The sequence below is a fragment of the Lagenorhynchus albirostris genome, chromosome 2, assembly GCF_949774975.1.
Source record: "Lagenorhynchus albirostris chromosome 2, mLagAlb1.1, whole genome shotgun sequence".
In the NCBI taxonomy this organism is placed as follows: Eukaryota; Metazoa; Chordata; class Mammalia; order Artiodactyla; family Delphinidae; genus Lagenorhynchus; species Lagenorhynchus albirostris.
In genome coordinates this window covers 142,105,126-142,131,747 of record NC_083096.1, presented here as the reverse complement: position 1 = coordinate 142,131,747, position 26,622 = coordinate 142,105,126, and the positions used below count along the sequence as shown (strand labels likewise).

Genomic DNA, 26,622 nt, shown 5'->3' with positions numbered 1-26,622 from the left:
CCTCTCCATCTGTTGGTATCATCTTTCATTTCTTTCATCAGTCTTACAGATTTCTGGATACAGGTCTTTTGTCTCCTTAAGTAGGTTTATTCCTAGGTATTTTATTCTTTTTGTTGCAATGGTAATATTTCCTTAATTTCTCTTTCAGATTTTTCATCATTAGTGTATAGGAATGCAAGAGATTTCTGTGCATTAATTTTGTATCCTGCTACTCTACCAAATTCATTGATTAGCTCTTGTAGTTTTCTGGTAGCATCTTTACGGTTCTCTATGTATAGTGTCATGTCATCTGCAAACAGTGACAGCTTTACTTCTTCTTTTCTGATTTCGATTCCTGTTATTTCTTTTTCTTCTCTGATTGCTGTGGCTAAAACTTCCCAAACTATGTTGAATAATAGTGGTGAGAGTGCACAACCTGGTCTTGTTCCTGATCTTAGAGGAAATGGTTTCAGTTTTTCACCATTGAGAATGATGTTGGCTGTGGGTCTGTCATATATGGCCTTTATTATGTTGAGTTAAGTTCCCTCTATGCCTACTTTCTGGAGGGTTTTAATCATAAATGGGTGTTGAATTTTGTCGAAACCTTTTTCTGCATCTATTGAGATGATCATGTTGTTTTTTGTTCATTTTGTTAATATGGTTTTTCACACTGTTTGATATGTGTGTATTGAAGAATCCTTGCATTCCTGGGATAAACCCAACTTGATCATGGTGTATGATCCCTTTAATGTGCTGTTGGATTCTGTTTGCTAGTATTTTGTTGAGGATTTTTGCATCTATATTCATCAGTGATATTGGCCTATAGTTTTCTTTCTTTGTGACAGCTTTTTCTGATTTTGGTATCAGGGTGATGGTGACCTCGTAGAATGAGTTTGGGAGTGTTCCTCCCTCTGTTATATTTTGGAAGAGTTTGAGAAGGATAGGTGTTACCTCTTCTCTAAATGTTTGGTAGAATTTGCCTGTGAAGCCATCTGGTCCTGGGCTTTTGTTTGTTGGAAGGTTTTTAATCACAGTTTCAATTTCAGTGCTTGTGATTGGCCTGTTTTTATTTTCTATTTGTTCCTGGTTCAGTCTCGGAAGGTTGTGCTTTACTAAGTATATGTCCATTTCTTCGTGGTTGTCCATTTTATTGGCATATAGTTGCTTGTAGTAATCTCTCATGATCCTTTGTATTTCTGCAGTGTCAGCTGTTAATTCTTTTTCATTTCTAATTTTATTGATTTGAGTCTTCTCCCTTTTTTCCTGATGAGTCTGGCTAATGGCTTATCAATTTTGTTTATCTTCAAATAACCAGTTTTTAGTTTTATTGATCTTTGCTACCGTTTCCTTCATTTCTTTTTCATTTATTTGTGATCTGATCTTTATGATTTCTTTCCTTCTGCTAACTTTGGTAGTTTTTTGTTCCTCTTTCTCTGATTGCTTTAGGTGTAAGGTTAGGTTGTTTATTTGAGATGTTTCTTGTTTCTTGAGGTAGGATGATATTGCTGTAAACTTCCCTCTTAGAACTGCTTTTGCTGCATCCCATAGGTTTTGGGTCATCGTGTTTTCATTGTCTCTAGGTATTTTTGATTTCCTCTTTGATTTCTCCAGTGAGCTCTTGGTTATTTAGTAGTGTATTGTTTAGCCTCCATGTGTTTGTATTTTTTACATATTTTTTCCTGTAATTGATATCTAGTCTCATAGCGTTGTGGTCGGAAAAGATACTTGATACGATTTCAGTTCTCTTAAATTTACCAAGGCTTGATTTGTTACCCAAGATATGATCTATCCTGGATAATGTTCCATGAGCACTTGAGAAGAAAGGGTATTCTGTTATTTTTGGATGGAATGTCCCATAAATATCAATTAAGTCCAACTTGTTTAATGTGTCATTTAAAGCTTGTGTTTCCTTATTTATTTTCATTTTGGATGATCTGTCCATTGGTGAAAGTGGGGTGTTAAAGTCCCCTACTGTGATTGTGTTACTGTCAATTTCCCCTTTTATGGGCTGTTAGCATTTGCCTATCTATTGAGGTGCTCCTATGTTGGGTACATAAATACTTACAATTGTTATATCTTCTTCTTGGATTGATCCCTTCATCATTATGTAGTGTCCTTCTTTGTCTCTTATAATAGTCTTTATTTTAAAGTCTATTTTGTCTGATATGGGAATTGCTACTCCAGCGTTCTTTTGATTTCCATTTGAATGGAATATCTTTTTCCATCCCTTCACTTTTAGTCTGTATGTGTCCCTAGGTCTGAAGTGGGTCTCTTGTAGACAGCATACATATGGGTCTCATTTTTGTATCCATTCAGCCAGTCTGTGTCTTTTGGTTGGAGCATTTAATCCATTTACATTTAAGGTAGTTATCAATATGTATGTTCCTATTACCATATTCTTGATTGTTTTGGGTTTGTTATTGTAGGTCTTTCCTTCTCTTGTGTTTCCTGCCTAGAGAAGTTCCTTTGGCATTTGTTGTAAAGCTGGTTTGGTGGTGCTGAATTCTCTTAGCTTTTTCTTGTCTGTAAAGTTTTTAATTTCTCTGTCAAATCTGCATGAGATCCTTGCTGGGTAGAGTAATCTTGGTTGTAGGTTTTTCCCTTTCAACACTTTAAATATGTCCTGCCACTCCCTTCTGGCTTGCAGAGTTTCTGCTGAAAGATCAGCTGTTAACCTTATGGGGATTTCCTTGTATGTTATTTGTTGTTTTTCCTTTGCTGCTTTTAATATTTTTTCTTTGTATTTAACTTTTGATAGTTTGATTAATATGTGACTTGGCGTGTTTCTCCTTGGATTTATCCTGTATGGGACTCTTTGCGCTTCCTGGACTTGATTATTTCCTTTCCCATATTAGGGAAGTTTTCTACTATAATCTCTTCAAATATTTTCTCAGTCCCTTTCTTTCTCTCTTCTTCTTCTGAGACCCGTATTATTCAAATGTTTGTGTGTTTAATGTTGTCCCAGAGATCTCTGAGACTGTCCTCAATTCTTTTCATTCTTTTTTCTTTATTCTGCTCTGTGATAGTTATTTCCACTATTTTTTCTTCCAGGTCACTTATCCATTCTTCTGCCTCAGTTATTCTGCTATTGATTCCTTCTAGAGAATTTTAAATTTCATTTATTGTGTTGTTCATCATTGTTCATTTGCTCTTTAGTTCTTCTAGGTTCTTGTTAAACGATTCTTGTATTTTCTCCATTCTAGTTCCAAGATTTTGGGTCATCTTTACTATCACTATTCTGATTTCTTTTTGAGGTAGACTACCTATTTCCTCTTCATTTGTTTGGTCTGGTGGGTTTTTACCTTGCTCCATCTGCTGTGTGTTTCTCTGTCTTCTCATTTTGCTTAACTTACTGTGTTTGGGGTCCCCTTTTTGCAGGCTGCAGGTTCATAGTTCCCATTGTTTTTGGTGTCTGCCCCCAGTGGGTAAGGTTGGTTCAGTGGCTTGTGTAGGCTTCCTGGTGGAGGGGGCTGGTGCCTGTGTTCTGGTGGATGCAGCTGGATATTGTCTTTCTGATGCTCAGGACTCTATTCCGTGGTGTGTTTTGGGGTGTCTGTGACCTTATTAAGATTTTAGGCAGCCTCTCTGCTAATGGGTGGGGTTGTGTTCCTGTCTTGCTAGTTGTTTGGCTTAGGGTGTCCAGCACTGTAGCTTGCTCGTCGTTGAGTGGAGCTGGGTCTTAGTGTTGAGATGGTGATCTCTGGGAGAGCTTTCGCCATTTGATATTACGTGGAGCCAGGAGGTCTCTGGTGGACCAGTGTCCTGAACTCAGCTCTCCCACCTCAGAGGCACAGGCCTGACACCCGGGTGGAGCACCAAGACCCTGTCAGCCACACGGCTCAGAAGAAAAGTGAGAATAAAGAAAGAGAGAAAGAAAAAAATAAAATAAAATAAAGTTTTTACAATAAAAAACTTATTAAAGATAAAAAGTTAAAGAGTTTTAAAAATAAAAGAAAGAAAGAAGAGAGCAACCAAACCAAAAAACAAATCCACCAATGATAACAAGCACTAAAACCTATACTAAAAAAACAATAAACAGAGAAAAAACACACAAAAAACGGACAGACAGAACCCTAGGACAAATGGTAAAATCAAAGCTATATAGACACAATCACACAGAGAAGCATACACAATACACCCTCACAAAAAGAGAAAGAGGAAAAAAAATGTATATATATAACAAAAAGGAAGAGAGCAACAAAATCAATTAAAAAATCTACCAATGATAATGAACTCTAAATACTAAACTAAGATAAACATAAAGCCAGAAACAAATTAGATGCAGAAAGCAAACCCCAAGTCTACAGTTGCTCCCAAAGTCCACCAACTCAATTTTGGGATGATTCCTTGTCTATTCAGGTATTCCAGAGATGCAGGGTACATCAAGTTGATTGTGAAGATTTAATCTGCTTCTCCTGAGGCTGCTGGGAGAAATTTCCCTTTGTCTTCTTTGTTCACACAGCTCCTGGGGTTCGGCTTTGGATTTGGCCCCTCCTCTGCATGTAGGTTGCCTGAGGACGTCTGTTCCCTGCCCAGACATGACAATGAGGTTGAAGTAGCAGCTCATCAGGGGGCTCTGGCTCACTCAGGCTTGTGGGAGGGAAGCGTACGGAATGTGGGGCGAGCCTGTGGCGGCAGAGGCCACCATGATGTTGCAACAGCCTGAGGTGCGCCGTGTGTTCTCCTGGGGAAGTTGTCCCTGGATCCCGGGACCCTGGCAGTGGCGAGCTGCACAGGCTCCTGGGAGGGAGGTGTGGATAGTGACCTGTGCTTGCACTCAGGCTTCTTGGTGGCTGCAGCAGCAGCCTTAGCATTTCATGCCCGTTTCTTGTGTCCACACTGATAGTCGTGGCTCGTGCCTGTTTCTGGAGCTCGTTTAGGTGGTGCTCTGAATCCCCTCTCCTCTGCGCACCCTGGAACAATGGTCTCTTGCCTCTTAGCCAGTTCCAGACTTTTTCCTGGACTCCCTCCCGGCTAGCTGTGGCGCACTAGCCCCCTTCAGGCTGTGTTCACACAGCCAACCCCAGTCCTCTCCCTGGGGTCTGACCTCCGAAGCCCGAGCCTCAGCTCCCAGCCCCAACCCGTCCCAGCCGGTGAGCAGACCAGCCTCTCGGGCTGGTGAGTGCTGGTCAGCAGCGATCCTCTGTGTGGGAATCTCTCCGCTTTGCCCTCCGCACCCCTGTTGCTGCGCTCTCCTCTGTGGCTCTGAAGCTTCCCCGCTCCGCCACCCTCACTCTCCGCCCACGAAGGGGCTTCCTGGTGTGGAAACCTTTCCTCTCTCACAGCTCCCTCCCAAAGGTGCAGGTCCCGTCCCCATTCTTTTGTGTCTGTTTTTCCTTTTTTTTTTGCCCTACCCAGGTACATGGGGAGTTTCTTGCCTTTTGGGAATTCTGAGGTCTTCTGCCAGTGTTCAGTAGGTGTTCTGTAGGAGTTGTTCCACATGTAGATGTATTTCTGATGTATTTGTGGGGAGGAAGGTGATCTCCACATCTTACTCCTTTGCCATCTTGAAGGTCTGATCTATAATTTTTGTTTCTTCCTGTACCTATTAATTTTGGTAAGATATATTTTTCAAGAAAATTGTCAGTTTTATTTAAGTAGCCAAATTTCTTCACTGAAGTTGTTCAAAGTATTCTCTTAGTATCCTTTTAATGTCTATAGAATCTATGGTGATAACCTTTTTTTTTTAATTCCTGATATTGATGGGTTTTGTTCTTTCTCCTTTTTTTCTTCATCTGTCTAGCTAGAAGTTTGTCAATTTTGTTGAGCTTTACAAAGAATCAGCTTTTGCCTTTGTTACTGTCTTTTTTTCCCCCTCCATTTCACTGATCTCTGCTCTTTATTATTTACTTCCTTTAACTTACTTTGGGTTTACTTTTTTTTGTTTGGTTTTGCTTTGCTTTAAGTTTCTTATGATAGATCCTCAGATCATTTATTTTAGATATTTCTCCTTTTCTAGTGTAAGTATGTAAAGCTATACGTTTTCTTCTAAGCAGTATTTTAGCTGCATTCCACAGATTTTGATATATTCATTATCATTTATTTCAAAATATTAAAAATTCCCTTTAATGTCTAATTTTGTCTTTGACCTGTAATTATTTAGAAGTGCGCTGTGTAATATCCAGGTATTTGGAATTTTCCTAGGTATCTTATTGTTATTGCTGTCTATTATAATTTTGCTGTAGTCAGAGATTACGCTTTGTTTGATTTTGATCCTTTTAAATGAATTGAAATTTACTTTATGGCTCAGCATATGGTATATATTGGTGAACTTATGCACTTGAAAAATAATGCAGATTCTGTGGTTGTTAGATGTAGTGTTCTATATATGTTAATTAAATCAAGGTGATTGATAGAATTTTTAAGACCTGTGTCTCTACTAATTTATTTGACTTGCTGTATCACTTGCTGAGAGAGGGGTGTTAGAATCTCCTACTACAATTGTGGAACTATTTCTTTCTTTATTTCTGTCAATTTTTGCTTCATTTATTTTGAGGCTCTCTTATTTATAATTGTTATGTCTTCCTGATGAGTTGTGTTTTTTTTCATTATGAAACATTCTGCTTTATCTCTGGTTACATTCTTTGTCTAGAAGTGTCTTTTATCTGACTAACATAGCATGCCAGCCTTCTTCTGCTTACTGTTTACATGATATATCTTTTTCTATCCGTTTGCTTTCGACATATTTGGGTTATTTATTTATTTATTTACTTATTTATTTGTCTATTTAAGGTGTGTCTCTTGTAGGCAGCAGTGTATTGTTTTTTATCGACTTTGTCAGTTTCTGCCTTTTAATGGAGTGTTTGACAGAGTGTCGTCTAATACAGTAGCCACTAGCTCTATGTGGTTATTGAATCCTTAAAATGTGGCTAGTACAAATTGAGATGTGCTGTAAGTATGAAGTACACATCAGATTTTGAAGACTTAATATGAAAAATAGAATATAAAGTATTTCATTAATAATTTTTTATATTGCTTACATTTTTAAAAAAAATTTATTTTTGCCTGTGTTAGGTCTTCGTTGCTGTGTGCGGGCTTTCTCTAGTTGCGGCGAGCGGGGGCTACTCTTTGTTGCAGTGTGCGGGCTTCTCATTGCGGTGGCTTCTCTTGTTGTAGAGCATAGGCTCTAGGCACGTGGGCTTCAGTATTTGTGGTGCGTGGGCTCTAGAACGCAGGCTCTGTAGTTGTGGCACACGGGCTTAGTTGCTCCACAGCATGTGGGATCATCCTGGACCAGGGATCAAACCCCTGTCTCCTGCATTGACAGGTGGATTCTTAACCACTGTGCCACCAGGGAAGTCCTTATATTGGTTACATTTTGAAATGAAAATACTTTGGATATATTGGGTTAAACATTATAAAATATATATTAAATAAAATATATACTAGAAAAATTTAAAGTACATATGTGATTTGCATTATATTTCTGTTGGGCAGTGTGATTTAAAGAGCATTAACATTTAATGTAATTACATATTTATATTGTAGGCTTTAGGTTGACCATTTAGGTTGACATATTCCTCTATATGTTCCTTTGTTTTTTGTTACTCTGTTTTCTCTCTCACCTGCTGCCTTTTGGATTATCTGAATATTTTTAGTATGACATTTTAGTATGTATTGGCTTTTTGGCCATATCTGTTTATTCTTAGCTTAGTTTTTGGTTAGTTTTGTTTTGTTTTAGTGGTTGCAGGGTTTCTCAACCTCAATACTGTTGACACTTGAGCTAGATTATTCTTTTTTGTGGGGCTTGGGCATTGTAGGATGTTTCACAGCATTCCTGGCCCTCTACCCACTACATGCCAGTAGTACCTGCCCCCACAGTTGTGATAATCAAAAATGTTTCCAGACATTGCCGTATGTCCCCTGGGGGACAAAATTTCTCTGGGCTGAGAACCACTGCTATAGGGGTCTCCTTAGCATTAATATTGTACCACTTCACATAAAATGTAGAAACCTTGCAAACATATACGTCCATTAACCAATTCCCTTCTGCCTTACACCCACCTTTATGTTAAATTATCATATGTATTACATCTATGTACATTAAAAAAACCCCAAAGACAGTGTTATAATTTTTGTTTTCAATAGTTGCACATATTTTAAAGACCTTAAGAGGAAAAAAGTCCTTTATATTTACCCAGATATTTATTATTTCTGTTGTTCTTTCCTCTTTCTTGCTGATCCAAATTTTTCTAGAGAATTTACTTTAGCATTTCTTATAAAGCAGGTCTTCTGGAATGTTAATTCGCCAGTGGAATATTCTGATACTTCATAGGATTGTATGTATTACGGAAAATCATGCAGTAAATTATTCACTTCTTGGGGTCGGTTTGTGTTCAGTCTGCTATTACTCAGTACAGTGACAATATTTAACAATATGAAAGCAGTAATAGCAGATAGTTTACTTGTTATGACTAGAGCCTTGTATCAGGTTCTATGTTAGAAACACATCAAAAAATAGAAGAATGTCTCAATGGATGGTTTTTAATCTACAACCTAGATTTAAAATCAAATTAAAAGTGTTAAGTCATCTCAAATTCTGTGATTAGTATGTTTCATTTTGCCAGTAGAGGAACGCTCTTGTTTTTGAAGGCAATAAAATGTGTTGGCTAAGAACACAGGCTATGGAGCCAGGCTGCCTGAGTATTCTAGATCCCCTACTTTGGCCTTAGATTGGTTACTTAATATCTATGTGTCTCTTTCCTCATCTGTAAAATGGGAATGATAGTACCTACTTCATAGGGTTGAGGATTAAATTAAATTATGTAAATATACGTAAAATAATGAGAACAAGGCCTGACACAGAGTGAGTACGTAACAGCTATTAGCCGCCTCTGATAACACCACCACCACCATTTGGAGATTCCACCTCTCATTACCAGAAATATCATCTGGAAGAATATTTTATACAGTACATGCATTTTTATTTACTTCTTAACCACCTGGAAGAATGACCAGGGAATCGATAGGAATGTTGAAGCTACCAAGCATGTGATGTAATTTTTTTCTTTTAAGCTTACATTTATGCTCAATGGTATTTTCAGTCATTTTCCTTCATTTCATGAAAGCGCTCTTTTTTTTCTGTCCCTCTCCCCCCTGTTGTTTACTAAGAATATTTATATAGAATGTAATAGTACAGTTGAAATGGAAATGAATATTTTGTCAAAATTATGAATTTTTAAACCTAATATTATTTTACAGTATTGTATCTATTTCGATGCTTTTCTTCTGTTTCTCTGAATCTCGATTATATTTGTAGCAATTTTGGAAGCAGAGAGCTCTTAGGAGCTAATAGGAGCTTTGTTTCATGCAGGAAGTGTTCTGAAAATATAAGCTTTTATTACTCAATATTTATTACCTCACTTTTAGAAGTGCTTGTATCAATTTGAAGTTAGTTTGAGCCATCAAGAAATGTTTGCTCCAAGAAATTCTTGGCTATCTGTAAGTTTAAAAAAAACAAACATATCATTTGCTCTGATGTTATTTTTAACATTTATGAATATTATTTTTCCTTCTATAGGTCAAGGTGGGAAACTGGTTGATAGAGGAGATAATACTTATGGAGGAAAGTGGGTCATAAATCCTAGTGGTGGATTGATTTCAAAGGGACACCCACTTGGAGCTACAGGTAATAATACACACAGATTTTATAATTTTTAAGTCATTTTTGGCATAAGTGTGAATGATTTGGTCATTGATTTGAATGAATGATTGTATTCTCTGATTTTGGTAGCGAGTGTTTTAAATGATTATTTAGCCACGGTATCTTCGATTTTCGCTAAGTATAGTATAGTTCAATAATCTTGATTAATTGATGAGAATTTGAATTAGTTGAAACTCTAAATTCAACAATAGGCATTTTAAAAAGTTTGATTATTTTAAAGTTTGTGTACAACTTAACAAGATGTTTCTAGATCTGCTAGATAAGAATCATTTGAAATAAGCATGTTATTTATATATAGTTGCATATGTGGTTGGTGTTGCATAGAAATTTTTTTCTCTTGAGAGAACTGGACTAAAAGATATGAAATAAGAATTTTACTATGGCTCTACTGCTGACTGGCCATGTGATGCTTTTGATTAATTATCAGTCAGTTAGTCACTTTGAGTTTCCTTAATTGTAAAATGAAATTGTACAAAGTGGTTTCTGAAATAACTTAGCACTAAAATTCTGAGATTTATTTTATGAAGACAGGTGAGTTTTGTATTTTTTCATAGTGTCTTATATATTAAGTAAAATTTTATAAATTATCATAAATTCCAAAATAGAGAAGTTAGAATTTATAGGGTATTTATTACAGCAATTAACTTTGGCTTGTTTCTGTTTATCACTTAAATTAGGTAAGTTTATAATCTAGTAGAGAAAATGGGTATACATAGATAGAGCATAAGAGAGAGATAGGTAGACAGGCACATACAGTTGCAGTATAATGTGCCACCTTGCTATTTGTTTTCTGTCCTGTCTGTTCTTTGGTTCTTTTCTGTTTTTCATAATATCTTTTATTAATGGGTATTTTTTAGTATTTTATTTTCTCTCTTCTATTGAATTATTTCTTTTTCTCTCTCTCTCTCTTTTTTTTTTTTTAGTGTTTGCTCTAGGATTTACAACATCCATCTTTAATTTACTGTAGTCTACCTTCAAATAATGTCATACAATTTCACTTATAATGTATGGGATTTTTACAACAGATTATTTCCATGTACCCCCTCCTATCCTTTGTGCTATTATTGTCATACACGTACTTCTAAATATATTATTAACCCCACAATATACTATTATTATTGCTTTAAATAATTTAATGTCTTTAAAAGTAATCTTAAAATGAGGTGAACGAGAGTGATGTTACTGAGACTGGCAGAATAACCACATCTGAAAATACTCTGTTATAAAATTACCAAGAACACTTGCAAAAATTGTCAAGCTCAACTTTTTCAGAACTTTGGAAATTAACCAAAGGCTTACAGCGATCTGGGGGAGCATTTATTAAAAACAAGTCAACAGCGTTTTCTCTGTAAGAACAGCAAGCTTTGTGGCATTTTTTACTTGCTCTGGTAACAGTTCTTTCTCCAGCTCCATGGTAGCCTTGAAAACCAACAGCCTGCAATCATGGTGAAAACTAGCATTTTGCCCAGCACTGGAGGAGTCAAAATGGAGTTGGAGCTCTTTCAAAGCCCCATATTCAGAGACTTGTCATTATTTGACCTGTCTGGAAGTTCCCTGGTAAACCAGTCTCAAAAAGCTTGTCTTTATGTAACCTGACAGAGAACTTGTCCAGTGTAAACAGTATTTTCCTTAGAGTCATTTGTCAAGAACAATCAGCAACAACTGTTTAACAACATAGCTGCCTGAGATGCCGATAACAACTGGAGCAAACAACAAATTAACCAAAGGAAAAGAAAAGCTTAAAAGAAGAAGCTGGTGAATGAAATGTCCATAGAAACTGAGGTAGCCCAAATATTTGCTAGACAGACTTTAAATCAGCTATTTAAGTATGTTCAAAGAAGTAAAGGTATAAAAGTATACTTTCTTTTACTTCTTTATATATAGTAAAGAAGTAAAAGAAAGTATAATAATGTTTCACCAAACAGAGTATCAATTACTAGATAGAAATTATAGAAAAGAACCAAATAAATTCTGGCATTGAGGAGAAAAGTAACTGAAATGAAGAATTTACTAGAGGGGCCCAATACCAGATTTGAACAGGCAGAAGAAGAAAATTGGTGAACTTTAAGATAGGTCGATTGATATTATTCAGTCTGCGAAACAGGAAAAAAAAAAAAGAATGAAGAAAAATGAACAGAGCCTCAGAGACTTGTGGGACATTAGCAAAGTGTAGCAACATATACATACTAATAGTCCCAGAAGGAGAGGATAGGAAAAAAAAGGGCAGCAAGAATATTTGAAGAAGTGAGGACTGATAAACTCCTTAAACTTGAAGAGAAAGCATGAATATACATATCCAAGAAACTTAACAAGTAGGAATACCTCAAAAAGACCCACACCTAGACACATAATCAAACCATTGGAAGCAAAAGACAAAGAGAGTATTGAAAGCAACAACAGAGAAGTGATTCATCACGTACAAAGGATCCCCAATAAGACTTAACCTCTGATTTATCTTCTGTAACCGTTAAGGCAGTGTGATGAAAGAAGCTGCCAACCAAGAATTCTGTATTCAGTGAAACTACCTTTAAAAAATGAAGAAGTTAAGACATTCCTAGATTTAAAAAATTGAGAGAATTTATCACAGACCTCCCCTATAAGAAATAATTTTAAAGAGAGTCATTCAGACTGAAATGAAAGAGCACTAGACAGTGAAATAGCACATGAAGAAAGAAAGAGCATTGGTAAATGTAACTACCTTGGTAAATATAAAAGACAATATAAGTGTATTTTTTTGTTTGTCACATTTTCCCCCCTCCTATCTGATCTAAAATACAACTACAAAGGGCAATAATCTGAGTTGCTTTATACAATGCACAGAGAGATAATTTGTATGACAATAACACAAAGGAGGAAGGAGGGAAGAGAGTTATATAGGAGCAGATTTTTTGTGTATGCTATTGAAATTAAGTCAGTATTAATTTGAACAACTAGATTGCTATAAATTAAAATGTGAATTGTAATCCCTAGAGCAACCACTAAGAAAATAACTGAAAAATACATAGTAAGAGAAATGACAAAGAAGTAAAATGGTACATTAGAAAATACCTATTTAACACAAAAGAAGGAAATAATGGAGGAATAGAGGGATTAAAAAAGACTAAAGTTCAAGAGAATGAGAAGGGAAGCCACAGACTAGGAGAGAATATTTGCAAAAGACACATCTGCTAAAGAACTATTATCTAAAATATACAAAGAACTCTTTTTTTGTTTTTTTGTTTTTTTGCGGTACGCGGGTCTCTCACTGTTGTGGCCTCTCCCGTTGCGGAGCACAGGCTCCGGACGCGCAGGCTCAGCGGCCATGGCCCACGGGCCCAGCCGCTCTGCGGCATGTGGGATCTTCCCGGACTGGGGCACGAACCCGTGTCCCCTGCATCGGCAGGCAGACTCTCAACCACTGTGCCACCAGGGAAGCCCCCAAAGAACTCTTAAAAGTAAACAGTAAGAAAATGAGCAATCTGATTTAAAAATGGGCAAAAGATCCAAACAGACACCTGTCTAAAGAAGATATACAGGGGCTTCCCTGCTGGTGCACTGGCTAATAATCTGCCTGCCAGTGCAGGGGACATGGGTTCGAGCCCTGGTCCTGGAATATCCCACATGCCGTGGAGCAACTAAGCCCGTGTGCCACAACTCCTGAGCCTGTGCTCTAGAGCCTGCAAGCCACAACTACTGAGGCCTGCGCACCTAGAGCCTGTGTTCCACAATGAGGGAAGCCACTGCAGTGAGGAGCCCGTGCACCTCAAGGAAGAGTAGCCCCCGCTCGCCGCAACTAGAGAAAGCCCATGCGCAGCAACAAAGACCCAACGCAGCCAAAAATAAATAAATAAAATAAAATATATATAAAAAAAGAAGATATACAAATGGCAAATAAGCATATGAAAAGATCCTCAACATCATATGTCATTAAGGAATTGCAAATTAAAACAACAATGAGATACTACTACGTACCTATTCAAATCTCCAAAATCCAAAACAGCAACACCACCAAATGCTGGAAGATTCTTACAAAATGGAACATCCTTTTACCATAGGATCCAGCAGTTGTACTCCTTTGGCCTTTACCCAAATGAGTTGAAAACTTATTTACACAAAAACCTACACGTGGATGTTTATAGCAGCTTTATTCATAATTGCCAAATCTCGGATGCAACCAAAATGTCCTTCGTTAGGTGAATGGATAAATAAACAGTGGTACATCCAGAAAATGGAATGTTATTCAGCCCTTCCCCAAAATTCGGTTATCAAGTGATGAAAAGGCATGGAGGAACCTTAAATGCTTATTGCCAAGTGAAAAAGCCACTCTGAAAAGGTTACATACTCTATGATTCCAACTATATGATATCCTAGAAAAGGGAAAACTATGGAGACAGTAAAAAGATCAGCAGTTGGAGAAGGGAGGGTTGACTAGGTAGAGCACAAAGGATTTTTAAGGCAGTGAAACTGTTTTTTTTGATGCTTTAATAGTGACTATGTGTCATTTTACATTTGTTAGATGTATACAACACCAAGAGCAAACCCTAATGTAAACTATGGACTTTGGGTGATAATTATATGTCAATGTAGGTTCTTCAGTTGTAACAAATGATCCATTCTGGGACAGGATGTTGATAGTGAGGGAAGCTATGCACGTAGTGGGGACAGGGAGAATATGGGAAATCTCTGTACTTTCTACTAAATCTTGTTATGAACCTCAAACTGCCCTAAAAAGGAAAGTGTAAAAAAAGTTAATCTTTGTTAACATACATTTATGTTAGATGATAGATAATGGAAGACAGGAAAACAAAAGCAATTTGGTTAATATATACAGATATATTTATGTCAAAGCAAGGAAGATAGTCCTGTTAAATTGTTAAAGTCCTTTTTCTGCTACTTGTCACTATTAAAGTCCTTATTTCTGCAACTTGTAGGTGGTGATAGCTGGTATTTGTAATTTCCTTCTTTCACTACCCATTCTATACTGCTTTTGCCCTTAGTAAGTACCTCATTTGTAGTTTCTCATCTGGTACAATAAACTAAACCTTCATTCCTGAATAGTCTGTGCTGTTAGCAGTCCTGCTTCTTTGGGTTATTGTAGTAAACTAACTTTTATTACAAGACATGAGTATTAAGAGGCACCCCATAGTACTTTTGGGTTCCAAGCTAATCCTTTTTGTCCTCATTATATAGTAGCAACCCAATATTCCCATGATAATCAGGTCAGTCACCCCAGTCAATAAATCCCCTTCTTTGCCTATTAGTTCTGTGTCATGAAGAACCCTAAGTGTCCAGATAGCAGTCTCTGCTTCCAGTTCACTGTAATCACTGTTTTGTCTAAGACTTCTAAACCAGCAGAGCCCAAAGTTTCAGGAATGGCAAATAAAATGTTGTTAGTGGATCATTTAGGATAATAGTGAGAGGAACTGCTCCCTTTTCTATCCTTTGATCCTTTTTGTATCCTGGCTATGGAGAAACAGCATCATTGATTCAGAGCATGTTCCATGTTTTTTTTTTTGCGGTACGCGGGCCTCTCACTGTTGTGGCCTCTCCCGTTGCGGAGCACAGGCTCCGGACGCGCAGGCTCAGCGGCCATGGCTCACGGGCCCAGCCGCTCCGCGGCATGTGGGATCTTCCCGGACCGGGGCACAAACCTGTGTCCCCTGCATCGGCAGGCGTACTCTCAACCACTGCGCCACCAGGGAAGCCCATGTTCCACATTTTGGAGGATATTTCCCCAGCCCTGCAAAGTGTTGCTGGCACCATTATTGAGTCTTCTAAAGGCTTTTACATTATTCTATCAGACCAACTGCTTCAGGGTGATAGAATACATGGTAAGCCCAGTGCACGCTGTAAGCAGGAGTCTATTCCTGCATTTCATTTATTTAGGCTGTTAAATGAGCTTCTTAATCAGAGAAATATTATGTGGAATACCATGTTGGCACATCCACCCAGCACAAAGATCAAGTATAAAACCCTAAGGAGTATAAAAATTAGAGGTGTAGGTGGAGAAGAGACGTTTAAGAATGTTGTGAAGAAATGGTCCGTTATCCAAGGGAGGAGAATGTTTCAAAAGTTAGAGATCAGGCCAGAAAAGTTAGATTGATAAAGAGTGAAGAGTGTTCTTTGGATTTGGCTATTATCAAGTCATTGGCAACCTTGAAGCCATTTTAGTGAAATGTTTTGCACGGAAGCACATGGGAATTTGGAAAGAATTAGAAGTGAGAAAGTAGCAACAGCAGTGCAGATAAACTGTTAGGAGTAGTGGCTGTGACTGGAAAGGGATACGTAGAGGGTGTACCTCAGTTGCAGGTATATGTTCTATATGAATGAAGTCATGGCTTTGATCTTAACCTCTTCACTCTTTTCGGCCTAGTCATTTTATCTGTAAAATAGGAATAAAATATAGTATCTACCTAATAGGGTTGTGCTGTGGATCAAATGAGTAAATATGTGAGTCCCCAAAACAGAGTAGAAAAACAATAATTGCTAGTATTCTCTTCCCACCATTCCTACAAAAGAAAGCCAAAATGGATCCAGTTAACTGTTGCTAGTAATAAAGCACTTGTTTGTATCTCAGTAAAATAATTTATAACCATTTCAGGAAAAGAAGATTGTTAATTTGTAAAGAAAATAATTTTCCTTCTAGTGTGACAGCCTCAAGGCACCAATTCCACTATGTAAATATTGTGCCCAATACTACACAGACATTATTTTAATACTATGCTCTGCCTTTGGTAAATAGACTAACCCTTTTCCTTTATCCCTCAAAAGAATGAGGTCATACTTCAGTGTTGATTTTGTTGCTAATGGTATGTAGTCAGGGTGATAATAAATGTTTCTATGGTATGGTCATTGAAGCCTTAAAGAGTTACGGTTTGCATTTGAGACAGTGATTTAAATTCTCCTTTCAGACAGCTTCCTCACTCTCATATAGGAAACTTCTGTTTTCATCAGGAGATGAATGTGACATTTCAGTTAGTTGTTGTTATTGACACATAACTTTTTTCTCCTCTGAAAGAACATGTTTTTATTATAATTGACTTGTTGGCCATTCCGAGATATTTTTATTCTGTCATCCACGAAAACACTCAGAAATAACGATTTGTTGTAACGATATGATTTTTCATATCCATATTCTTTCTCAAAATTGAGGTATAATTTTCATAAAATAAAATGCACAGTTCTAGCAAAAACACAATTGTTGATAGCAGCATTATTCATAGTAGCCAAAAGGTGGAAACAACCCAGATGTCTGTCATCAACTGATGAATGGATAAACAATATGTGGTATATTCATACAATGGTATATTCTTTGGCCATAAAAGAAATGAAGTAATGATACATGCTACAACATAGATGGACCTTGAAAACATTTTGCTATGTGAAAGAAGGCAATCACAAAAGACCTCATATTACACGATTCATTTATATGAAATGTCCAAAATAGGCAAATCTGTAGAAACAGAAAGCAGATTAGTAGTGGCCTAGGATTGGGAGAGATAGCTAAAGAGTATGGAATTTCTTTTTGAGGTAATGAATATGCTCTGAAATTGATTGTGGTGATGGTTGTACATATCTCTGAATATACTAAAAACCATTGAATTGTAATCTTTAAATGGATGATTGGTTTAGACAATTGGGTACATCCATGTAACTACCAGCCGAAACAAGACATTAGAACATTTCCATCACCCCAGAAAGTTCCATTGTATCTATTTCCAGTAAATCTCCAACTTCCCTCAATCACCCCACTCTAACTCTTCAACCCTGCCCCCCAACCAAGCTAAGACTTATTGACTTCTATCATGGTAGATTAGTTTTGCTGATCTTTGAACTTCATATAAATGGCACAGTATAGTGTGTATATGTGCTCTTTTGTGTCTGGATTCTTTAACTCAGTAGAATGTAAGATTTATCAAAAATTTTCTTGTATCAGGAGTTCATTCTTTTTTATTGCTAAATAGTATTCTATTGTTAAAATATATCAGTTTGTTTACCCATCTTTCTGTTGATGGACATTTGGGTTCTTTTCTGTTTAGGGGTATTATGAATAAGGATGCTATAAATATTTTTGTACAAGACTATTTGTGGACATACTTTTTGTGTTTTTCTTGGGTTAGTAACTCAGAGTGAAGTTGCTGAGTCATAGGGCAGCATATGTTTACCTTTATAAGAAACTGCCAGATAGTGCTCCAAAGGGTTGTCATATGCTTTTTAATATTATAGCTGGATGACAAATTTTAACATTTTTTAAATTAGTTTTTAATGGAGTCTAGTTGATTTACAGTGTTGTGTTAGTTTCTGCTGTACAGCAAAGTGAATCAGTTATACATACACATATATCCACTCAATTTTAGATTCTTTTCCCACATAGGTCATCACAGGGAATTGAGTAGAGTTCCCTGTGCTGGACAAATTTTAACATCTAACAAGTATTTCTCTTTCTCCTTAGGTTTAGTTCTATTCCTCAGAGTCAACCCCTTTTAAAATTTCTTTTGTATTTTTCCAAAAATTGTTATGCTTATACAAATACATATGTATATATGTATTTATAGTCTTTCTGAATGTATGTTTGTATATGTGTATATTTATCATATTGTAGACTGCTTTTTTGCTTACATCTTAAAATTTTTTCTGTATTATCACTTATAGCTAGTCTTTATTCTTTTTAATGCCTGCATAGTATTCTGATTACAAGAAGTTTACCTAGTGATTCACTTATGGATAGACATATAGGTTATGTCAAGTTTGTTATTACAAACAATGTTGCACTAACCATCTTGTGTCTTTGCATACTTTTTCAAGTATACCCATAGGATAAATTCCAAACAGTGGACTTCCTATGTCAAAGGATAGTACGTATTTTAAAATGGATGGATATTGCCCCATTTTCTTCAAAAAGATTATACCAATGCACATTCCCAGCAACAGCGTATGAGAGTGCTTTTTCCTACAACCTTGTCAACGTTGGATTTTTAAAAATCAAATGTAGACAATTTTGCCAATCTTGATAGGTCATCCAGTTCTTTCTCATGGGCACTAAAAAAACTAACCTAAAACACCCAGGAAGGTAGAATTTGCCCAATTTTTAAATACTTCAAAGAGAGACTCGTACCTTCTGCAGTATTCTTTGAAAACTCTTTTCAATATTTGAGTCTACACTGTTGGTAACATTTTCCTCTTATCAGTCTTTGAGGGATAGTGTTTAATGGTGGTATAGCATTTTGGGAGGAAAATTTATAAATCTTGATGACTTTATTGGTAGTCTGCATAAAATGAGGAATTACTGAAGAGTAAATGTTTACTTGCTACACTCTGAGGATTTGGATATATTTCAAGTAAATCTGACACGTGGCCATTAGGTGGAGCCCAAGAAAGAATTCAGACTCCTAGAAAATATATCAGAATGACAGCTCAGAGTTGTTTAAATATTTTTGCCCTAGTTACTTGGATAACAAACTGCAATAGGATTCTGAGAAAATCAGAAAACAGTCAAGTAAGTGTTTCCAAAACATGTTAAGGTGGGGTGGGGAAGGTTTAAGGTTCTCTTCTACCAATGGTATTCTTTTAATTGTATGATATTGCTACTTTGCTGGGAACTCAGCATTGGAGAATTAGCTTTAAAATTAACTTCCCATAATACTGGTTTCTGATTTTAACTTGTTACGGTCCGGGTTAAAAAAAGCTTCTAACTTCCATAATGGTACTTATAATAGAAGAGAAAGAGGTTTATGCATTTGAATTGAATGGTCTTTTGTTCATTGTCAGTTTAAAAACATGAATTCCTTTTGGATTTTCCAATTAGAAAAATCACAATAAACCTTAGGGTTTTTTTTTTTTTTTTTGGTTTACTTTGCAATTGTCATACGATAAAAAGCAAATTAGTGTCCAAATAATAGTATCATATTTTATTCCAGTTTTTAAAATTCTTTCACATATATTGTTCAACACATTGAATGTTTGTTTAAAATGAATAAGTAAAATTTGACTTTAGCTCATTTTTAGCCATCTCTGATTTATGAAAATGCATATTAGTGTCTGGGGCCTACTGAAAGGGCATGAAAGTGCTTTTGAGATAAAACTCTTAATAAGGGATTGTTGCTTTGAAGCTGAAAGTTGGTTATTTAGTTTGGTCTTTTATATCAATTCAGCCTGGCATTTAGTGCCTTTCCAGTGAGGCTTCAACCTCGTTTTCTGTCCTGATCTTCCATTTTTCAGTCTGTGAAAGTTCAATAAATTCTATTGTATGTCTACATTATCATTAGGTGCTGTAGGTAACTGGTATTCAAATATGGTGTCTACTGATGGACTGATTCAGAATCCCCTGTGGCTTTAAAAAATATGTATTCCTGCCCTACCATTAGAAATTCTGGTTCCTAAGCCTGGTTGATCCAAACAGCTTATGTGTTTATAAAGTTCCCCCAAGAGCTTTTCATGCCCAATCAGGTTTAGGAACTAGGGCTAGAGTACACAAGGTAACCACTGCCCTAAGGAAGCATACAAGAGGCAGATAATGTAACACAAATGATTAGAATCCAAGGCAGAATACAGGTGCCTTAGGCAAAGCACAAACCAGAACTATGAAGAAAGGAAAAAGGGAAAGGAGAATGGGGGGGGTGATGATTTACTAAATACCCACCACATGTCAGATTCTATGCTAGCACTTATATCTAGTTGGGTTTTGGGGGAGGAGATGTAGAAAGAGGAAGCATATTTAAACTAAACTGGACTGTTTGCTTTTTTCAGATGTGTTTAATTCCTTCTCACCTCTACAAACTCTGGCTTTGCTGTTTTCTCAATAATAGCAACAGTCAATACACGTATACAGTGCTAATTTCTAGGCATTCTTCTAAGTATTCTTCATGTACAAATGCATTTAATTCTCACATCTATTTTTTTATATTTTATAAAAGAGGAGCGTAGAGGCACAGAGTAACTTGCCCAAAGTCACCAAGGTAGAACGTAGAAAAACTAGGATTCAAACCCAGGCAGCGTATTTTTAGGGTCCAGGCTCTTAACCACTACACGCTACTTCAGTGCCCTTTTCCTCAGTGGAAATGCCCATCTTCAAGGTCGATCTCAAGTGTTATCTATCTTATGAAGCTTTTCCTGATTTCTTGATCCTTTCCATAAATTAATCTTTCCCTTTTCTGAACTCTTGCTATACTTTCTCAGTACTTCTCTTTTGACATTTATATGTGTAGTGCATATTATAATTATTTATGTCCTTTTAAAAAATCTCCTCTGTTTGACTAAGAGCTGTGAGGACAGGATCCATATTTCATTTGTCTCTGTACCCTGAACAGTGCCCAATACAAGACGTTGCACATCTAAAGAGGGTTGAATAAATTATTTCTCCTTTAATATCTGAAGGGTGGTATGGGGCAGAGGGGATAAACTTGTTTAGTGTGAGAAGACTTAGGATCATTGGGAAGAATTTATGGGAAGGTAGATTTTGGGCTGTGGCAGGAAAGAAACTTTGTTAATTGTGGTAAAATGCACATAACATAAAATTTACCATCTTAACCATTTTAAGTGTACAGGTCAGTGGTATTAAGTACATCTACCTTGTTGTGTCACTGTAACCACCATCCATCCATAGAACTCTTTCCAGGTTGCAAAACCGAAGCTCTGTATCCATTAAACAATAACTTCCCATTCTCTTCTCCCCTCACCCCTGGCAACCACCATCCTACCAATTGTCTACATGATTTTGCCTACTCTAAGTACCTCACATAAGTAGAATTGTGCAATATTTGTTCAGGAAAGAACTTTTTAACATGACATTTCAAAAATGGAATAGATTGCCTCCTGAGAGCATATATTGCCTGTCACAGAGGCTGTGCATGAGAAATACAAGTTAACAACTTGATGGGAATGTTGTAAGGGGAATTGCCCATCTGTTAGGGCCTTAGATTTGACACACTCTTAGATCCTTCTTAATTCTAAGATGCTCTAATATCCCAAAGGGATGGAATTATGTCTCCTCCTGAGTTCACATAGTTCTTAATATTTTTAATGGTACATATATTATTCTATTGTGTGACTTTTTTGTTTTTTTTAACATGTTTCAGTACCTTTAAAGGTATTATAAACTTGGGTTTTAAGGAGTTGGGTGAAAATGAAATGAGAGTAAATGGAATTTTAGCCAGCTGACCTAACATACTCAAACCATGGCCTGGCTCTTCTTGTACTCTATAAGGGGTCACTAAAAGAAGTACATTCTAGGATGATGACTGACAAAACCTAAATCCAATACTGACTCTAAAAAGTCAGTAATTCAGTAAAGCCTAAATAGCATTTTACCAAAATTCATCTCTCATCATATCCTAGAGGTCACTGACCTGTCCTCATTCCCGTTGCCCAGAATTTTGCACATTTATCACTGTGTTGTGAGGGGAGGTAAGTTTTATCATTAGACTCTAATGAACACTCTTCAGTGCCAGGAGAAATGGAGCCTGAGAGAGAATGTTTACTTTTGATACCTATTGCCAGGTAGAGATAGCTAGGAGCAGGCCCTGGCTTTTATTGCTCCTGACAAGAAAAAGGAAGACAGAGAAGGAATATCGTGCCTATATATCCCATATTTTATTTTCTTATTTTAACAGCTCTTTTGGGGTAAAATCAACATATAATCAGCTGCACATATTTATTTATTATCTTTTTAATAGATCTTTATTGGAGTACAATTGCTTAACAATACTGTGTCAGTTTCTGCTGCACAACAAAGCGAATCAGCCATATGCATATTCATGTCCCCATATCCCCTTCCTCTTGAACCTCCCTCCCATCCTCCCTATCCCACCCCTCTAGGTCATTGCAAAGCACCGAGCCGATCTCCCTGTACTATGTGCTGCTTCCCACCAGCTATCTATTTTACATTCGATAGTGTATATATGTCCATGCTACTCTCACTTTGCCCCAGCTTCCCCCTCCCACCCCAAGTCCTCAAGTCCATTCACTATGTCTACCTCTTTATTCCTGCCCTGTAACTACATTCATCAGTACCATTTTTTTTTTTAGATTACATATATATATGCGTTAGCATTTGGTATTTGTTTATCTCTTTCTGACTTACTTCACTCTGTATGACAGATTCTAGGTCCATCCACCTCACTGCAAATAACTCAATTTCATTTCTTTTTATGGCTGAGTAACATTCCATTGTATAGATGTGTCATATCTTTATCCATTCATCTGTCGCTGGACATTTAGGCTGGTTCCATGTCCTGGCTATTGTAAATAGTGCTGCAGTGAACATTGTGGTACATGTCTCTTTTAGAATTGTGGTTTTCTCAGGGTATATGCCCAGTAGTGGGATTGCTGGGTCATATGGTAGTTCTATTTTTAGTTTTTTAAGGAACTTCCATACTGTTTTCCATAGTGGTTGTATCAATTTACATTCCCACCTACAGTGCAAGAGGGTTCCCTTTTCACCACACCCTTTCCAGCATTTATTATTTCTAGATTTTTTGATAATGGCCATTCTGACCAGCATGAGGTGATGATACCTCATTGTAGTTTTGATTTACATTTCTCTAATAATTAGTGATGCTAAGCATCTTTTCATGTGCCTCTTGGCCATCTGTATGTCTTCCTTGGTGAAATGTCTATTTAGGTCTTCTGCCCACTTTTTAACTGGATATTTGTTTTTTTGATATTGAGCTACATGAGCTGTTCATATATTTTGGAGATTTGTCAGTTGCTTCATTTGCAAATATTTTCTCCCATTCCGAGGGTTGTCTTTTTGTCTTGTTTGTAGTTTCCTTTGCTGTGCAAAAGCTTTTAAGTTTAATTAAGTCCCATTTTTTTATTTTTGTTTTTATTTCCTGTACTCTAGGAGGTGGGTCAAAAAAGATCTTGCTGTGGTTTATGTCAAAGAGTGTTTTTCCTATGTTTTCCTCTAAGAGTTTTATAGTGTCTGGTCTTACATTTAAGTCTTTAATCCATTTTGAGTTTATTTTTGTGTATGGTGTTAGGTAGTGTTCTAATTTCATTCTTTTACATGTAGCTGTCCAGTTTTCCCAGCACCACTTATCGAAGAGGCTGTCTTTTCTCTATTGTATGTACTTGCCTCCTTTGTCGTAAGTTAGGTGCCCATATGTGCATGGGTGTATCTCTGGGCATTCCATCCTGTACCATTGATCTGTATTTCTGTTTTTGTGCTAGTACCATACTGTCTTGATTACTGTAGCTTTGTGGTATAGTTTGAAGTCAGGGAGCCTGATTCCTCCAACTCCGTTTTTCTTTCTCAAGATTGCTTTAGCTCTTTGGGGTCTTTTGTGTCTCCATACGAATTGTAACATTTTTTGTTCTAATTCTGTGAAGAATGCCATTGGTAGTTTGATAGGGATTGCATTGAATCTGTAGATTGCTTTAGGTAAGTATAGTGATTTTCACAATATTCATTCTTCTAATCCAAGAACATGGTATATTTCTCCATCTGTTTATGTCATCTTTGATTTCTTTCATCAGTGTTTTATAGTTTTCTGAGTACAAGTCTTTCACCTCCTTAGACAGGTTTATTCCTAGGTATTTTATTCTTTTTGCTGTAATGGTAAATGGGAGGATTTCCTTAATTTCTCTTTCTGATTTTTCATTGTTGGTGTATAGGAATGCCAAAGATTTCTGTGCATTAATTTTGTATCCTGCAACCTTACCAAATTCATTGATTACCTCTAGTAGTTTTCTGGTGGCATCTTTAGGATTCTCTATGTATATATAGTATCATGTCATCAGCAGACAGTGACTTCTTCTTTTCCAATTTGTATTCCTTTTATTTCTTTTTCTTCTCTGATTGCTGTGGCTAGGATTTCCAAAACTATGTTGAACAAGAGTGGCAAGAGTGGACATCCTTGTCTTATTCCTGATCTTAGTGGAAAAGATCTCAGTTTTTCACTATTGAGTGTGATGCTTGCTGTGGGTTTGTCATATATGACCTTTATTATGTTGAGGTAGTTTCCCTCTATGCCCAGTTTCTGGAGAGTTTTTATCATAAATCGGTGTTGAATTTTTTCAAAAGCTTTTTCTTCATCTATTTAGATGAGCATATGGTTTTTATTCCTTAATTTGTTAATGTGGTGTATCACATTGATTGATTTGTGTATATTGAAGAATCCTTGCATCCCTGGAGTAAATCCCACTTGATCATGATGTATGATCCTTTGGAATGCTGTTGGATTCTGTTTGCTAGTATTTTGTTCAGGATTTTTGCATCTATGTTCATCAGTGATATTGGCCTGTAGTTTTGTTTCTTTGTGACATCTTTGTTTGATTTTGGTATCAGGGTGATGGTGGCTTCGTAGAACGAATTTGGGAGTGTTTCTCCCTCTGCAATTTTTTGGAAGAGTTTGAGAAGGATCGGTGTTAGCTCTTCTCTAAATGTTTGATAGAATTCACCTGTGAAGCCATCTGGCCCTGGACTTTTGTTTGTTGGAAGATTTTTTTGTGTGTGTGGTACGTGGGCCTCTCACCGCTGTGGCCTCTCCTGTTGTGGAGCACCGGCTTCATACATGCAGGTCAGCAGCCATAGCTCACGGGCCCAGCTGCTCTGCGGCATGTGGGATCCTCCCGAACCGGGGCACTAACCCGTCTCCCCTGCATCGGCAGGTGGACTCTCAACCACTGCGCCACCAGGGAAGCCCTGTTGGAAGATTTTAAATTATGGTTTCAATTTCATTACTTGTGATTGGTCTGTTTATATTTTCTAATTCTTCCTGGTTCAGTCTTGGGAAATTGTAGCTTTCCAAGAATTTGTCCATTTCTTCATAGTTGTCCATTTTATTGGCATATAGTTATTTGTAGTAGTCTCTTACAATCCCTTGTATTTCTGCGGTGTCAGTTGTGATTTCTCCTTCTTCATTTCTAATTTTATTGATTTGCGTCCTCTCCTTTTTTTTCTTGATGAGTCTGGCTAAGGTTTATCAATTTTGTTTATCTTCTCAAAGATAAACAAAAAAAGCAACAGCTTTTAGTTTTATTGATCTTTGCTAATGCTTTCTTCGTTTCTATTTCATTTATTTCTGCTCTGATCTTTATGATTTCTTTCCTTCTCTTGACTTTGGGTTTTCTTTGTTCTTCTTTCTCTAGTTGTTTTAAGTGTAGGGTTAGATTGTTTATATGAGATTTTTCTTGTTTCCTGAGGTGAGATTGAATTGCTATAAACTTCCCTCTTAGAACTGCTTTTGCTGCGTCCCATAGGTTTTGGGTCGTTGTGTTTTTGTGTTCATTTGTTTCTATGTATTTTTTATTTCTTCTTTGATTTCTTCAGTGATCTCTTGGTTATTTAGTAGTGCGCTGTTTAGCCTCCATGTATTTGTGTTTTTTACAGTTTTTTTTCCTGTATTTGATTTACAATTTCATAGTGTTGTGGTCAGAAAAGTTGCTTGATACAATTTCAGTTTTCTTAAATTTCCTGAGGATTGATTTATGACCCCAGATGTGATTTATCCTGGAGAATGTTCCAGGTGCACTTTAGAAGAAAGTGTATTCTGCCACTTTTGGGTGGAATGTTCTATAAATATCAATTAAATCTGTCTGGTGTATTGTGTCATTTAAAGCTTGTGTTTCCTTATTTATTTTCTGTTTGGATGATCTGTCCATTGGTGCAAGTGGGGTGTTAAAGTCCCCTACTATGGTTGTGTTACTGTCGATTTCCCCTTTTATGGCTGTTAGCATTTGCCTTATGTATTGAGGCACTCCTATCTTGGGTGCATAAACATTTATAATAGTTATATCTTCTTAGATTGATCCTTTGATCATTATGTGGTGTCCGTTCTTATCTCTTGTAACATTCTTTATTTTAAAGTCTATTTTATCTGATAGGAGTATTGCTACTCCCGCTTTCTTTTGATTTCCATTTGCATAGAATATCTTTTTCCATCCCTTCACTTTCAGTCTGTATGTGTTCCTAGGTCTGAAGTGGGTCTCTTGTAGACAGCATATATATGGGTCTTGTTTTTGTATGCATTCAGCCAGTCTGTGTCTTTTGGTTGGGGCAT

General features: G+C 36.8%; 1 protein-coding gene across 2 annotated transcripts in view; it reads left to right on the top strand.

Annotated features, from left to right (window-relative positions):
• The window catches only part of SCP2 (sterol carrier protein 2), a 164,580-nt gene that overhangs the window by 73,316 nt on the left and 64,642 nt on the right, over window positions 1-26,622 (top strand). For both annotated transcript variants that reach the window (XM_060140057.1, XM_060140058.1), the window contains one exon: window positions 9,500-9,607. In XM_060140057.1, coding sequence (XP_059996040.1) covers window positions 9,500-9,607 — 108 coding nt within the window. The remainder of the gene's footprint in view (window positions 1-9,499; window positions 9,608-26,622) is intronic.